Genomic DNA, 16,236 nt, shown 5'->3' on the forward strand with positions numbered 1-16,236 from the left:
CCTTTGCACAATGTTGTCAACACACAAATTATGTCCATTGGTGAAAATGTATGTCCGTTGCTGCAAATGACACATTTGGATTTAACAGACATTTGGAAATAATGGATATTTTGTTCCTGTATGGCTGGTTAAATTCTGGTGTGATAGGGGCTCCCATGTATAAACTTCATAAAATTCCATGGAAAACCACTGTTTAAGAGCTGAAAAACATATTTAAATGTTTGATTCATTGTGTTTCTTGACGCTCTGGATATTTTCATTTTTTGTGTAATTTGTGTTTCCACTGGCTCTGCCCATTTTGTATCAAATGTATGCAAACTGTATTTCTCTCTCTTGTTTAAATATTGCAGAAACACACTTATTACAAATTGGGGGACAGGCAGCATTAGCATTTGCTAAGACTTCCTTAGGAACAAGGCTGCAGGGTGTCTTAAGATTTCTTTATGAAGCATCCAGAGCGGGGCCAGTGAAACTCTTCCCCTAAGAGTAATCTGCTTTCGACTTCTTGGTGCACTTCCCTTAGAGGTCAATATCTGTGCCAAACAGTGGGGGCAGCTGTCCTTTGAGGCATTCATCCCACTCCATACGATTAATCTTGCAGTGACTTGAATGCCCTTACTTGGCAAAAACCTGAATTTTGAATTACTCAACACGATGATCTAAAGAATCCATATCCAAACACAAACGGAATGGAGGGCCTGATAAGGGCTGGAGCAGAACAACAGGAAATTGTTTGAACCTTGTTCACAGCCAACCCCGAAAGAGAACAAAGTGCTCTTTTTCCACCGATAGGCACCATGGCTCACCAAATACTCCTCTGTCTGATACTCACTTTTCTGTGGAGTCTCCCAAAGGCTGAAACTCGTGGTAAGAAGCTCTTCATTTTCTTTCTTTCTCTCCTTATAATCTGTCTCACATGTAAACTGCATCTGCATTATCACCCAGACTTTCCCTCCCTTCCCCATATCTCAATTTAAATCCCACATCAGCTTAGCCTCTCCATGAACCTGATGCAGCTCTTGAAAGCTTATGTCTTTTAATAAAAATCTGAAAAGCTGCTGCCAGATTTCTTCTGAGTTTCAGCAACCACAGACAATACAGCTCTCCCCCTACAACTTCTCTTGCTGTAATTGGCTTAATTTCTTTTGAAGAAATATTAATCATTTTTCGTGCAGCCATAAGTAAGGATCGGGTTAGAGGAAGTCGTCTTCGCGTTGAAATATTCATACATCTGCTATCTTGTGTGCACAAGTTGTGTAACTTTATTTCCCATTAAAGCATGAAAACAGCAAACCGTGTAAAAAGAGCGATCCATTCCATTTCTGAGATGGCAGAAATATCTCCTGTTTCAGGTGCGGGGAGGCGGGAAATGAATAGAGAAGGCTGAGCTTAAGTGCATATTCCCATGCAAATATGTCCGCTTGGAAGGAATTGGAAATAGCACGTACCCACAATGTTATTTGTGATGGTTCCCACCATCTGCAGGTAACTCAACTCCAAAGAAAAGTAGAATTAAAAGTACACAATATCAAAGATACCTTTGAAAAGTCAAAGAATGTGCAAGAATGGCCCCTGTGAAATATGAAAGAAGAAAAGTATCCCAAGTGGGGTGGAGAGAGAAAGATTTCCTTAAATTTCACAGGTCAAGGAGGACAAAAGAAAACCCAACATGAAAAACCTTCCACCTATTTGTACTTCTAGATATTCTCCAAAGGTTTTTATGAACAGTGAAGTTTGATCATTCAATACATTGAACGTAATAGAACCTCACTGGGGTTGGTAAGCAAATAGCTAATTTCCTTTTAGTGTCGCTCTAAAGTCATTCCTCCAAAGTACATTTGGTTTTTCTGTGTGCTAACGTGTAGCCTGTAGGTTGACATGAAAATGTGCCACATTGATTTCATGGTCATAGACTTTCAGCAACTGTTCTTAAACAGTTGGCTTTAAACAGGACTGACTTACATTTGTAATAGTAGCTGCAGAAGAATGGTCTTGGCTGTTGCAAAGAGGGGGCACAGGCACCCAGCAGAGTGAGGCAGACAAAATTAAGCATTCTGCCCCATTGCCAGTTTCAACAGGCACACCAATAAGCCGGAACTTCAGGGCAGAGTAAAGGAAACTTGGCCTAACACAATGCACAATTAAGGGCTAATGTGCTGTGCTACAAGAGGTGGAGAATGAGCACTAGCTTAGAGCTGAACTAGATGTGGGATTAAATGCACAGTGCATCAAACATAGAAGGCAGTGAGAAGCAAGAGCTGATACTTACTGGGATCACTGTAATGTGCATGGGAAAATTATTTTTTTCCAGCTTTGCTGCAGTCCTGGCCCCTCCCTCCAAATGTTCTAATGAAAATTTTCTCCAATTCAAATAGCAACTTATTTGTTGTATTTAAATATTTATTTCTTAGATTTATATCATGCCTTTCATTCAGGAGCTCAAAGTGATATACATAGCATTCCCTGTGATTTGTGAAGCAAAACCATTGGTGGATTTTGGGGTGGGGCAAGCTTCTCCTTCTGTGGAATGTTCCATCACTTGTCCTCTGGATCTTTGGCTTGTAACCTCTGTCCAGGAGGTTATGAGAGATGCTTTCACAAAGGCCTCTATGAGGGTGGGAAGGATTCCTCCTTATTTAACTGAGGCAATTATTAGATTTCTTAAGTAGCTATCCCTGTGTCCACCTAGGGAGGTAGACAATTATTGACCCTCCTAGTTTTCAGGAGAGTAAAAGTAAGGGAGGGGAGAAGTACTTTCAGATTTGAAAAATTCTGTTACTGTAGCCTTACAATAAAGGTAGTGTTGGTATTCATGGTTGGTGCTTCTTGTCTGGACTACCTCAAAGGGCTGACAGAAGCAGATTATCTCAACCCATTTCAAACTGGCTTTAGAACAGGTTATTGGGGCTGAGACTGCCTTGATTAGCCTGATGGATGATCTTTTGGGATTGATAGAGGGAGTATGGCTGTGGGTTCTTCTTGACCTCCCAGTGGTTCTTTTTTTTTTTCTTAATTGAGTCAACCATGGTATCCTTCTGTATTGCCTGTATTTGGGAACAGGACTCGTGGCTTTCCAATAGCTCCATTCCTGCCTCTCAGATTATTTTTGGATTGTGTCTCTTGGAGTTCCTCCGACAGATCTATGATACGGTGTCTCCCAGGGCTCTATTCATTTGAACAGATTTTATGTTTCTCTTATTTTACTTGTCATATAGTCATTATATAATATATAATATAAATTGTTTTACCTTGTGTGTACCCTGCCTTGGAATTCTTTGTGAAGGGTGCTTTGCAAATGTTTAAAAGAGACCAAGTGGGTAACCTCCTGGTCCCTTCAATGAAATGCTGCCATCTTGCAGGACTGAAGAAGCATGTCTTCTCAGTCCCGGCCCCTGCCCTCTGGAACCGCATCCCCCCAGAGATACGCATGGCGCCCACTCTCAGAGTTCCAAAGGTCTGTTCCTAGGCCTAGAGTCAGTGTGTCTGTGGAGCCATTGTTGACTCTTTCCTGCATGTTGGGTAATGTTGTTTAGTCTGGAGAGTTCTTTGACTTGTGTTTTTATCTTACGTACAACACATATTGTAAGCCTCCCAAAGCCTTTTGGGTGGCCTTAACCAATTCAATAAATAAATAAATAAATAAATAAATAAATAAATAAATAAATAAATAAAGTAAGTCAGTGTACGATAGATGTGATTCATATTCAACAAATTCAGAGGCAGTTTGGGAAATCTAATACAGAAGAGGAAAACAAGGGAACAAGAACTTCTGTTGGAGGAACTCAACAGAAAGAAAAAGATAGGATGCGTTTTCTACAGTGGAAAATGATTGTTTGATTGATAGGGGGAAAACCAGATAAGTTAGAGCCTAGATCATTTTTATCAAAGGTGGCAGAAAGGTCAAGAAAGATAAAATCAGTGACCTTTAGATCTGGTGGTATGGAAATAACTTGTAAGCTTGTAGTGCATGGAGCACTGGGGGGCGAGAGTCAGATTGTAGCAGGTTAAGAGTACATTTAAAAAAGAGACAGTAAAGAATATTCCAGGGATTCAGAAGCAAACAGAGTGTGCATAATTGTCCAAATTTAGGAAAAGGAGTTTTCAGGGAGTTAACAGTTTTTAGAACTGTAGAAATAAGAATCTGCTTGAAACTCTTTAATTTCTATAGGAAATTAAAGGAATGGCTGGCGTGGTATAGGGTTGGTTCATAGTTTGAGACATGATATTCAGGACTTAGAAAAGAATAAGATCAAAGACTCATGTAAGTATTAGATGAGGAATCAGGAGACACCAGACGTGAGTAAATAAGATGGAGGATAGTTGGCAAAGGCTTTCTAGAGAGAGTCCTAGATTGCCAGTAACTTTTTTTAAAATCCAGGATGACTTAAAGTGGCCTCTAAGAACCAGTAGGGCCAACTTCACTGGGAAGAAAATTAACTTTAGCCAGAGGTTAAAGAGATAGTACCAAGGTCTAGTATCCATAGAAACCAAGCCCATCTCTAAACATCTTAGATATTAACAGGAAGGATGGGGAACCAGAGAAAAGGATTGTTGTGGATAGTTTCAGTATCACTGAAAAATATATCAAGGGGGAAAGAAGAAAGGGAGGCAGGCAGAGACCTGTGTGGCAAAGCATCAACATTAGAAAGAGATGATGAAGACTGACTGAATGGCTATAGATTAGTACCCACAAATAAGATAACTAATGGAAGGAGTAATCAAGGGTTGATGATTCATTCTCAACTACTGAGAACGGGACTGAGTAAAAATGAAAACTGTAAAATATAAGTAGGCAGGTGTAGTTATTTAAAAAAAACTCTATTAAATGCCACAGGTTATAAAAGAAGCCAAAATGGATGACCTCCAATAATGAAAACAATATTGCAATCTGCTGTGGAACAAACACGCATGGTGTCAGGTTGCTTTTGGAGAGAAAGAGTAGGTTTCCAAGGTGGGGAGGGAAGCAGGGGATACTGTAAACCCAGGTCACAAGTTCACTTCTTAATGAGCCATTACATGGAACATGTAATGCAGCCAAAACATAGCATTTTGGCTCTAAAACTCAGCTCTCTGACATCCGCAAGTTCTCCAGATCTACTTTCAGGCCTCTTGTAATCCCATGGTGGAATGCAGCGGTGGAAGAGTTTATGTGTAAACTTATGGATCTCATCATAATAAAATAAGTATGGTGTGCGTTTGTATATGTGTTTGTGTGTGTGTTTGGGTAGAGAAAGGACTGTGTTGGACTGAATTCCATAGGGGGGTTTCTGTTCAGCCTGCCTTTGGTCGTGCCTGAGGAAAACTCTGCTCTTGAACATGAAAGGTTCCCCATATCTTTCAGACATAGCTCATTATTCCCTCTTGCATGTTCACGTATTCACACTTCCTCACATAAAAAGCTTGTGATGTCCTTCCCATGTCAGAAGTAATGACATTCAAAATTCAGCACCATCATTTCTCATGGTATTATCCCTAAATATAATTATGCATTATTTCTTGTTTGGGGGGTGTGGATAACTTCATTATCCATATGGTTTTTGTTTTTTGTTTTGTTTTGTTTTGTTTTGCTTTGCTTTGATTCTTTTTTAGTCTTCTTACAAAGCAAAGTGGCAAACAGATTTTTGCAAAGAACAAAGCGAGCTAATTCACTGTTTGAGGAATTTAAGCCTGGAAATATTGAAAGGGAATGCATTGAGGAGAGATGCTCGAGAGAAGAAGCCAGGGAGGCCTTTGAAGATGACGAGAAAACTGTAAGTGTGTGTGTTTCTGACTGCTCTCTGTATGTAGTTTTTTTCTGCATGTGTGTTTCTGCACCTCTTATTTCTGTGAGCCCTTCAAAGCCAATGAGATGGCCTGAAAACGGGTTTCAAATATGCCTACATCATGGAACAGATCCGTTTCTTCCTATGGTTCTCTCTGTTGCTTCTGGCTGCCCCTTCCTCTTGACCGTGCATCTCTTTTCTCCTTCCTGCTGAAGAAAACTGGAACTTGGGGGCACTTCCATCCCACACTCTGAGCACCCCACAAAGCTGTGGGTGTGGCACCCAGATCCTTCCAAAATCTTCCACTAAATAGTAAGTCTCAACACGACAGAACCAGCATATTACCAAAGACACAGGGGAAGTCATCCCATGGATCATATTCATAAATTAAAATTAAATCCAATTCAGTGTTGTCCTTGGGTCTAGCTTTTTTTCCCCTAGCTCCAGCCACTTTGCAGGCAGGGGGGATGCTCCTCCCTGCAGCGCTCTATGCAATGGCCAAACACAAGCAGAGCATAAGAAGGAGATCAGAAGACAGGAAGGGAGGCAAACAGGAGTGAGTGGAAGGAACAAAAGTTGTTGATGCTTGTCAGGTTTTCTGGTGGATATAGTGTGTCCTATTTTTATCTTGCATTCGTCCAACACTTAATTAATAGAAACAACTGGCTCTTTCTTCTTTTTTCTGTTTTTACCAATCTTTATCATTTGATCAGCAAGCCACAAGGTTACAAGGATAAAACTACAGGTGGTCCAGAGATCAGGGGCAGTGGAAGGAACCTCTAGAGATTGTAAAGGGAAAAATGTGACATTAAGGTCCCATCATCTGCCTCGCTCATATCTGCAACTTTTTTTCCCCTTCCTTAGAGCAGTTTTAAGCAGTTTTAAGTTTTTAAGCAGCTAGGATATAACCAAGAGGTGTCTTGCAAAGCAGCTTTTCCAGTGAGATGCCCTCCAACTACACAGGACTACAGTTCACCTCACCTCCAGCATTGTTATGAGTGCCAGAATACTTGGAGGGCATCCATTTGGGGAAGACTATTATGGGGAAGCAGGGAGAGATAAAGAAACTTACAATACATTTTATAAATCTGTTGGCAGCACCGTTAGGATAATTGCAAGAGGAATTATAGGCAGTAGGATACTGGATTTGACCTGAGCTACAGCTGAGCCTAAAGCAGATCATAAGAGTAGCATTGTTACTGTGCTGAATTATTTATTTAGGTAAATAATTCAGAAGTGCATCTGCATTTCTTTGGACAAAAGACAAGTTTAAGTTTAAAAGAACATGAATTGGGGGGGGGGGGAATGAAAATACCCATGAATTGTATTAGCCATAGAGAATTGGAGACATGCAACTGGAAACCTGGCAAGCAGATAAGGGAAGTTACCAGATATTTTATACCAATTCCCATTTCCAATTACTCCTTCAACTAGATAGTTCCTATGCCTGCATTTGCTTATGCTGCTACCGACTAACAGATCAAATATCTTGCTCTTCTTTTATTTGGTGTGAGATGTAAAGATGAAATTGATCTATTTTGTCCTGAATCTGTCCAGCTCCTCAATATATACCTGAGCTGAAGGTATTGAAAAAGATTGAGAAACAACTAACCTAAAAGTGGACAAAAACTTGGAATCAGTTTGATCACAAGTAAGCAGGAATGGCAAAGAGATCTGTTTAGTTCACATTTGATACAGATTCATCCCATTTCCAGGAAATTAGCTATCATTTGAAGTTTTCCAGAGTCTGGAGTGCAATTTGTCAGTAATTAAAAAAAAAAAAGATTCAGGAAATGTGATTAGGGAAAAGTCTGCATATATTCATGAAAATATTTATAAAAATCATCACACTGAAGAAATTTGTTTTCAAAGATTCTTATGTTAGGAAAACTTACAAATGCATTCAAGTTTTAGTTCAGACATTTAAAAAAACTATATTTGACAAGCTGAACTTTTGAAAGGAGTTCTGTGCTATATGTTGTAAATTCACTTATAAAAAAGTGGAAAAAGAGAAAAAGGATCTATCGTCATCTGTTGATGAATTGGCACTGTAAGTTTAGAATAATTTTTTAAAAAATTGATTCATGAATCAATTGACAAGCTGAATGTGATGAAGTTGCAGAAATGAGAAACTGAGAGAAACCAAATCAACAGAGAGTCTTGTAAGAAGGAATTCACTGTTGAGCTTGCACTGGTGGGGTGGTGCTATATAAACTATTCCATGGCTCCATCACTAATATTAGATCTTTGTAGGGTCCTTCCCTTACAATGGTACGACTTGCTCTCATTACATTTTTATTATTTTATTATCTGGTTACATTTTTCATCCACTTCTATATTTGAAAATTAATCAGGCGGTGAACCATTCTTAAAATCCTGCACACACACAAAAAATCACATCCACAATAATCCAGCTGTTCAACATATTGGAATGTTTGTCTAAGAAGTTAATGAAAAAAAAAAGAGCAGCCACAGCTTAGCTCCTTATTTAAAAGGCAACAGGCTCAGAAATAGATCACTCTGATCAAGATGTGTAAATTCTTGAGATTTGCATAAAGTAAACAGAATCACTCTTTTCATTAAAGGACGGTCCATATTTTGCACCAGGAAAAGAGAAGAAGATAACAGAGTTTTTGAAAACACAGAAATAACTTTTCAGTGGAAGTGAAGCTGAGAGAGGAAAAGTTTTTATGGGGTACAAATATGATGTACTTAATCACTGGTCACTGAAATATTGCATGAGATTCTTCTTTATTTTTTTTTAGTTCTGTAGCTTTGTGGTTTTCATTTAACATTGCTAAACTCTAATGTGTGTGTGTGTGTGTGTGTATTTTTTTTTCTAATTAGGCGAACTTCTGGAATATTTATGTAGGTAAGAGATTATCTGCTTTTGCTCCAAACATTTTTCTAACATACTGGTTAAATATGTGCAGTGTATTTGATAAAATAAATATATTGGTTTTGATTAAAATTAAGAGTATACCTATGATAGGTTAAAATTGACTAGTTAATCCCAATTTTTTAACAATTCAGATTCTTAAGCCCTTAAAAGCTTAGAAAAAGCCCAGTTAGAGACACTCTAATATAAGATCCTAAGGTATTTATTACTATCCATATCAGTGTTTCTCAACCTTGGCAACTTTAAGCTACAGTATGTGGACTTCAACTCCCAGAATTCTGGAAGTTGAAGTCCACATAGCTTAAAGTTGCCAAGGTTGAGAAACACTGATCCATATACTGGGCATTTCAAAGACTATACATATCCATAATAACTGTGGCCATTAATATCCTGCTCAAATCAAGTCATCTAGGAGGAACTTTTAATAATTTCAATGAAACTTTTTATATAATGTGTACTATTAGGTTCTAAGGCTAGTTTGCATATTCTGATTCAACCACTGAAGTAAAACAAACAAACTATAAACTTCTACTTATAGTTAGGTGTTTCATCAAACTGCAACTATAGCACCGTCTGTCCACAGAACCAGGTCTCCTTTTTCCTATGGAGAGCTGAAATAATGTGGTTCCGCATGTTAAACTGGCTTAAATTTGTTGTATGCATTGTGTGAAAGTTTTCTTGGTAATCTGCCTATAAACTCTTGCTCTGTGCAGTATATACATTTGGTAAAGCTGATTGATCCAAAGTTGAGTCTAAGTTTCATTCATTATGGCCATCTTAAAAATTCCATACTTGGTACGGCATTTGAACTTATCTTCCAGGAAACTATATAACAGTAATTTGGATTTTTGTTCTGAACATGTAAATACAGTATTTCTACATTTTGGATTTTAACTCCTTTTTTTTTCATGCTAGATGGGGATCAGTGTCGATCGAACCCCTGCCATTATGGTGGGACATGCAAAGATGGTATTGCTAGCTATACCTGTACATGCTTGGCTGGCTATCAAGGGAAAAACTGTGAATATCGTAAGTTGAGCTGGAGCAATTCAGAAGAGCTAAGAGGAAGAACAGAGTCATGTGGCCGCTCTCCCCCCCCCGAATCTTGTAAAGATTTGAAAAGGCGTGAGATTTTCTTTTCTAAGTCTTGAGAGACATCAGGGAAATTTTGTGAGAACTGACTGACCCTCAGAGTCACTTAGACCAAAGTGTCATAGAAGTCATAGCAATAAAATGAAATAAAGCCAACACAATTTTTCAAAGGTTCAGCTGCTATTCAAGAAAGCTCCCTATGGGGCCCAGATTTAGTTTATGGGAAGCCAATGGCTTTGTCCATGAACTGGTGTCTTGAATATAGTTTCTTAGCAATATTCTTGGCAGAAGTAATAGAAAAGGATGTTCCTAAGTATGTGGACAATCAATTCAGATACTGATGATTATGGAGGTAAAGATATACGAAAATAAGAACCACCTGGATGGATCAGGCCAAAGACTACATAGTTCAACGTGTTTTGGAGCTGACCTCCTCTTCTAGTAGTGATCATCCATTAATTGGTCTCCCTTTCTTTTAAGACTATTTGAATATCATTGGACTATCCACTATGATTTCAAGATTCCTTTTCTGATCAGTCATTGCTAGTTCATATTTAATTAATGTGGGAAATCTGTGGGATCTTTGCATTAATATCTATCATTTGGTATTTTGTTACACTGACCTGCATTTTCTAGTTTAAGGGCCATTTACCAAAATATGTTGAACCTTCCTCAGGCTGGATGAGAGCCCTCACATACAAAATGTGGGTGGAGCTGGGACAAAGACATGTACAACTAACCCCCCCCCCAAAAAAACCTCGTTTGGTTATTAGATTTTCTCTATTTTGTAGACAAATAGATGAGGCTTGCAGTTTTCTTCAGTTTTTCCCACCAATAGTGGAGGACAAGAGAAAAGAGATGAGGTCTGATTCCTACCAGCATCACTTCCACTTCTGCAACCAGTTTTCCTAATGTCCCATTATAAGCAAGCAATATTTAGAATAGAATTCCAGGATTGCTGTGCCAAGAAAAATGGTTCTGGCTGTTACAGTTTTCTCTTTTTCAAATAAGACGTTTTTACCTATGTTCAATGCTTCATCTGCTTATTTTTTATACAGTCATACAAAAGTCCTGCAGACTGGACAACGGTGACTGTTGGCACTTCTGCAAACTTGATCAAAATGAAATTCAGTGTTCGTGTGCTGAAGGATACATTTTGGGAGATGATGGGCAGTCTTGTGTTGCTGGAGGTATGAATGTATTTGTTCAGTTGGAACAACATATTATAACATTTTATGTTGGTTTGGTCATATCACTGTTAGCCAAGCTTACTGATGTCTCATTCCTATGGAACTATGTACATTCTGTTGTCATTTAAAAGTCAAACTGAACATTTTTTAAAATTAACTTGATTTGACTGTTGGCTCTGTTGTTTAATTTATTATTTCATTATAAAGGAGAAGGGCAGTATGTTATGTGGTAACTAAAGGATCAGATCTCTTTCTACCTCTTTTTTCTGCAACCTCTTTTCCTTTCAGATCTGACTCCAGTGTAGCTTTACTGCCACGACCTATCTCTGTCCATTCACAACTAAGGCTATCTAGATATTCTTTTATTCTTTGATAGGAATTATTTCCTTATGTAGAGGCAGGATTGTTAGATGTGGGCTAATTAACCAGCATTCCAAGAAGTAGTTTTCAGCAACAATTATCCTTTATTAAAAAAACAGAGATGGCAGTTATCTAATTGTCTCACTCAGAATGAGATGTTTAAATGTAAAGGTATCCTTTTTTGTATGTTTCTTGACCTCGTGTTGTCTTGTGCTTGCATCATTTAATCTGAAGTCCTCATTATGGTTTTTCAGGTGACTTTTCATGTGGTAGAATTAAAAAGCCAAGAAACAAGAGAGAAGCAAGTCCACTCGACTATCATACAGATTTCTCTTATGGGTATGATGGATTTGACCAAGATAGTTATTTTGAAATTCCTACAAATTTCTCTAGCACAGTTCCTACTCTGCACTCCCGGAATGAAACATTGGTCAAGGAAGTTGATGATTCAGGCCGTGATGTAAGAGTCGTTAATGGAACAGACTGTGAGTTGGGTCAATGTCCATGGCAGGTAAATGAGTTGAATACGTATGTTAGAATACTAATTGATTTTCATCCAGAATTTGTTTAAACAATGAAGCATGCATTACTTTAATTTCCACTTACTTTCACAACCTGTGTATAGAAAATGTTACAATCCTACGTGCATTTAAATATACAGCTTAATACATATATTTAAGAATCAATGTTGTGATGGAAGATAAACATCTCACCCTGTTTGTCGGTAGAGTTTATGAAGAAAAGTAGATTTACTGCAGATATAGTCATGTTCCCCCTTGGGCCACCAGATTTGCATCACAACATATTTTCACAAGAGCCTTGTGTGGTCCCGAATTTAATTGGATAATTTTGTTTTTGAAAGCTTTAGAAAAGGCTCAACATTATTCTATTATTTCAGGCACTGATATTTTGTCCTGTTTGTTAAAAAGGCCTGACACAGAATATAAAGAAATGCAGGGGGAAAACCTTTTCTGAAAAGAATGAAGGATACAACAAATGTCCAGGGGAAGAGTCATTGGTGTGTGTGTGTGCGTGTGTGTGTGTGTGTGTGTGAAAGAAGTCGAGATAGTGGCTACGAGTACAGAATGTACTCATTTTTATGTGACACACGTAAAAGGGGAGGGGCTTTAACTTCACAGTCCTCGCTGCCTTTTTTGTCCTTCCCTCAAGATGCTCCTGGCCATTGCAGTGAAAACGGTTAGGAAATCAATATTCTAAGGATAATGATTATTCAAATAACTTTATTACTAATGTTTTCAGGCACTTCTGATAAATGAGGAAGGAGATGGGTTTTGTGGAGGAACAATTTTGAATCCCATGTATGTGCTTACTGCAGCTCACTGCATAAACCAAACCAAGCAAATTAGAGTTCTTGTAGGTGGGTATTTTAATTGTCATCTATCTTCAAAAATATTTACAGTGCAAGCCAACAGTACATGTGTCTTCTGAAATTAAACAGGATGTAATCCCAAATTAGTATGTAAAAAAATTGCAGCTTTAATTACATCTATATTTTTGGTTACTAATCTGTATCAAGTCAGATAGAATCAGAATGCAATTCCCTTTGCTATCCTAACATTAATGGCCATGGCGTCTAATGCCCATTCTTCGCTCTCTGCTAGGGCCGTATGTTTGATACTTTATGTTTAAGGGTGCATTCTGCATCATGCATTGTGGGCCAGTGTTTTGCCCAGCAAAAGATGGAAATGCTCTACACAATTCCCCCCTTCTCAGTTTTTTCCCCCTATAGATTTGGTTAAAATAAAATATGGGAGTTTCCCACACCTACTTATAGTTCTGTCCTACGGACTGATGTTCCTTTTGCTATATAATAAACACGTTCAAAGAATGACTTAGTGCATAGATTTAACATAAATTCATTGCAGAGGGACAAAATAAGGCATAAAGTAGTCCTACAGATATAACATGATATACAGCTCTGATTAGGTATACTTCTCAGATATATATTCTTCATAACTTATTGTTCAATATACACATACTTCTCTGATTATGAACAATTTGGATAGCTGCATTTTAAACGCTAATACTGTACATTATATTCGTACCACTTCATAATTTTTACTAAATTGGTCTTCCACAGGGGAAGTGGATACATCAACAAAAAATTCAGGACGTCTTCTCCCTGTGGATAAAATATATGTGCATCAAAAATTTGTTCAGGAAACCTATGACTATGATATAGCCCTCATCCAGTTGAAGAACCCTCTCCGGTTCTCTGAAAATGTGATTCCTGCCTGCCTTCCCACTGCTGATTTTGCCAATCAAGTCCTAATGAAACAAAACCTAGGTATTGTTAGTGGTTTTGGGCGTACTCAAGAAGGAGGGCGAACCTCCAACACACTTAAAGTCGTTAAGCTTCCTTATGTGGACAGGCATATCTGCAAACTTTCCAGTAATTTCCCAATCACTGAAAATATGTTCTGTGCTGGCTACAGTACGCTGGCTCAAGATGCATGCCAGGGAGACAGTGGGGGCCCTCACGTCACTGCATACAGAGATACCCACTTTGTTACTGGGATAATCAGCTGGGGGGAAGGATGTGCAAGGCAAGGCAAATACGGTGTTTACACAAAAGTGTCCAAATTCATCCCTTGGATAAAGAGAATAATACGTCAAAAGCCACAGAGAACAGAGTCGAGCATTGCTCCGCTCTAAAACTCATCCAATGGCATATTTCATGCAGGGATTTTGCTAATCGATAAAGCATTGGGTTAGAAGAGTGTTGCTCAACCTTGGCAACTTGAAGCTGTGTGGACTTCAATTCCCAGAATTCCCCAGCCAGCATGCTAGCTGAGGAATTCTGGGAGTTGAAGTCCACACAGCTCCAAGTAGCCAAGGTTGAGCAACACTAGGATGGGATGTTCAGTATACTCATTTGATCGTGGAACTCTTCATTTCAGACACATTGCCATTTTTAAATGCAACATTAAAGTCCTGTAGCTTGCAATTTATTGAGGGCTCTTTTCTCGAGAATCAACTCCTTCCGGCACTTAGAACGAATGCTACTAATTCGTTTCAAGCTTTGTCTCTTGCGTGCTGTATCTTTAACTGTTTATAATGGTAACTATAATCCTTCAGGCGAGAGCAAGTAGAAGCCCAACAGTGCTATTTGGCCCCTTTGTAATACCACCTCCAGCCACCAGCCCTGTTCCCTTAAGGCAATCAGTTGGGTTAATCAGCGTAGTGCACAATGGGGTAATGAGCTGAATTCTCTTCCAATTTACTTTACCCCCAGGCAGACCCAGAGGCCAAGCATGCCTGCTGCTGCCTGCCAACTCAACGGAGGAGGGGTGAGGGATGTCATCAAATCTTGCTCTCCTGATCCAACAGCTCAGGGGATAGCAGTGATTTCTTGGAGAAAACGAATAGCGAGTCTGTATTCTCCACCCAAATGGGAATTCCACCCAGGCACCCACATTTTGTGTTATCAGAATTTCCAGTGACAGGACCTGACTGCGTAGATTACCGACTGGGTTAAGTGTGTTATAGGAACAGGGTAAAAGTGATATATTCAGTACACTTCTTTAACAGTACTATTTTGTCACAAGCATCATGCTGGTTTTGTTTTTGTTTTTGTTTTTGTTTTGGTCTGAAAACATGTTTCATTGAAAAGTTAAAAGGCTTTTCAGATTTGTGATTGATAAAATTAAAGATGTCTGAAAGTTATATCTGCCTGTGAAGTGAACTGGTGTGGTTACTGGACATCTTAAGCCTTTGGGAAGATGATCAATATAGTCAGAGTGTAAGTTTCACATTCAAATTATCTTTCACTTGATGAAAACTTCAATGCATTATCTTCTGGTTCCATACTCTGAATCTCAGGTTCACACAGTTAAGTATCTTAATATTTTGACCCATCATCCAGGAAGAATAATGTGGATTGAGTCCAGTGAAATTCAGAGAGGCTGCTTCTGACACAACTAGTCAAAACGTTTTGTCCAGCAGCAAAGGGAGCAGCAGCCGAAATAGGTACAGTAAAGAATTAAAATGGAATCCCTTATCGACTTCCACGACTGACTACAAAAACTAACCCTAACCCTAACCCTAACCACCAGCTGACAATGGAGATGAACACACAGCTTTCATATATCCAGTAACGTAAATCCAAAATAATTATTGGAAGAGCCCTATTAGAGGAAGATAACGTCAGGCAACTCTTATATTAATAAAAGAGAATATCCGTAGCTCAGGGTTGAACAGTGGAGTCCTTGGTGCACTGAAGATGTTACCTAGTCGGGTAATGAAATGTCTGCAAGAAAACAACCACGCTCAGAGAAGCCCAAGGATGCCACAATCCTTATATTATTGTTATAGAAGAAGGAAAGGGGAGAGGGTGTTTCCTTCTACCTAACTAGGCCTGCCCTTTCTCTTCTTTTTCTTTTTTCCTAAAAAATTGTGTATCATAAGACTCTAGGGAAAAGACCAAAAATAAATAATTCAGCAAGTTCAGTGCTTCAGAATTTAATCTCACTGTTTTTCAACATCTCTGTTACCCTCTTTGTCTTAAGAGGGTCAGTTTAGTGTGCATCTCAAATTCTTAATTTTCTGATTACAGTAATGTTTTGATTCCAGCAGCGATGTGCCAGTGGAAACAGAGATCAAAGACTTAAGGGTGAAACACACAGCAACTGAGTTAATCTTTAGTACAAGAAAGTTGACAAGGTTTAGGCAGTTCAAGAACAGAAGGAGTCAATAGAGCAGCCACAGACTGTGCAAACTGTTGATTTAATATTCCCAATGGTTCTTTGTAATATGACTCAGAAACGGATCTATTGATGGCAACACTTCCAGCTGATTTCAGAGTATGAAGATCTAAGAAACTATTAATACTTACATAGTTCTTGTACTTAGAGCTATGGATTCCCTTCCCTTGTTTAGCTATGTTAAAAGTTGATTTTAAAAAAATCAGTAG

The 16,236-nt window shown here is 38.6% G+C and overlaps 1 protein-coding gene across 2 annotated transcripts; it reads left to right on the forward strand.

Annotated features, from left to right (window-relative positions):
- Window positions 1–682: 682 nt before the first annotated feature.
- On the forward strand, window positions 683–14,999 carry F10 (coagulation factor X). Of its 2 annotated transcripts, XR_003084103.2 has the most exons (9): window positions 683–867; window positions 5,590–5,750; window positions 8,610–8,634; window positions 9,577–9,690; window positions 10,812–10,943; window positions 11,558–11,814; window positions 12,564–12,681; window positions 13,405–14,034; window positions 14,162–14,998. XR_003084103.2 is itself a non-coding variant. In XM_015891559.3 (8 exons), the coding sequence occupies exons 1-8, from the start codon at window positions 798–800 to the stop codon at window positions 13,977–13,979; spliced, it is 1,452 nt and encodes a 483-aa protein (XP_015747045.1). In that variant the 5' UTR covers window positions 684–797; the 3' UTR covers window positions 13,980–14,999. The 2 variants fall into 2 exon arrangements, 1 of the variants encoding a protein (XP_015747045.1); XM_015891559.3 differs by having other exon boundaries at window positions 684–867; window positions 13,405–14,999.
- The last annotated feature ends 1,237 nt before the right edge of the window (window positions 15,000–16,236 follow it).

This window comes from Python bivittatus, unplaced genomic scaffold (assembly GCF_059951505.1).
Source record: "Python bivittatus isolate LINGU-HERP-01145 unplaced genomic scaffold, Pbiv_v1 ctg000060_np1212, whole genome shotgun sequence".
In the NCBI taxonomy this organism is placed as follows: Eukaryota; Metazoa; Chordata; class Lepidosauria; order Squamata; family Pythonidae; genus Python; species Python bivittatus.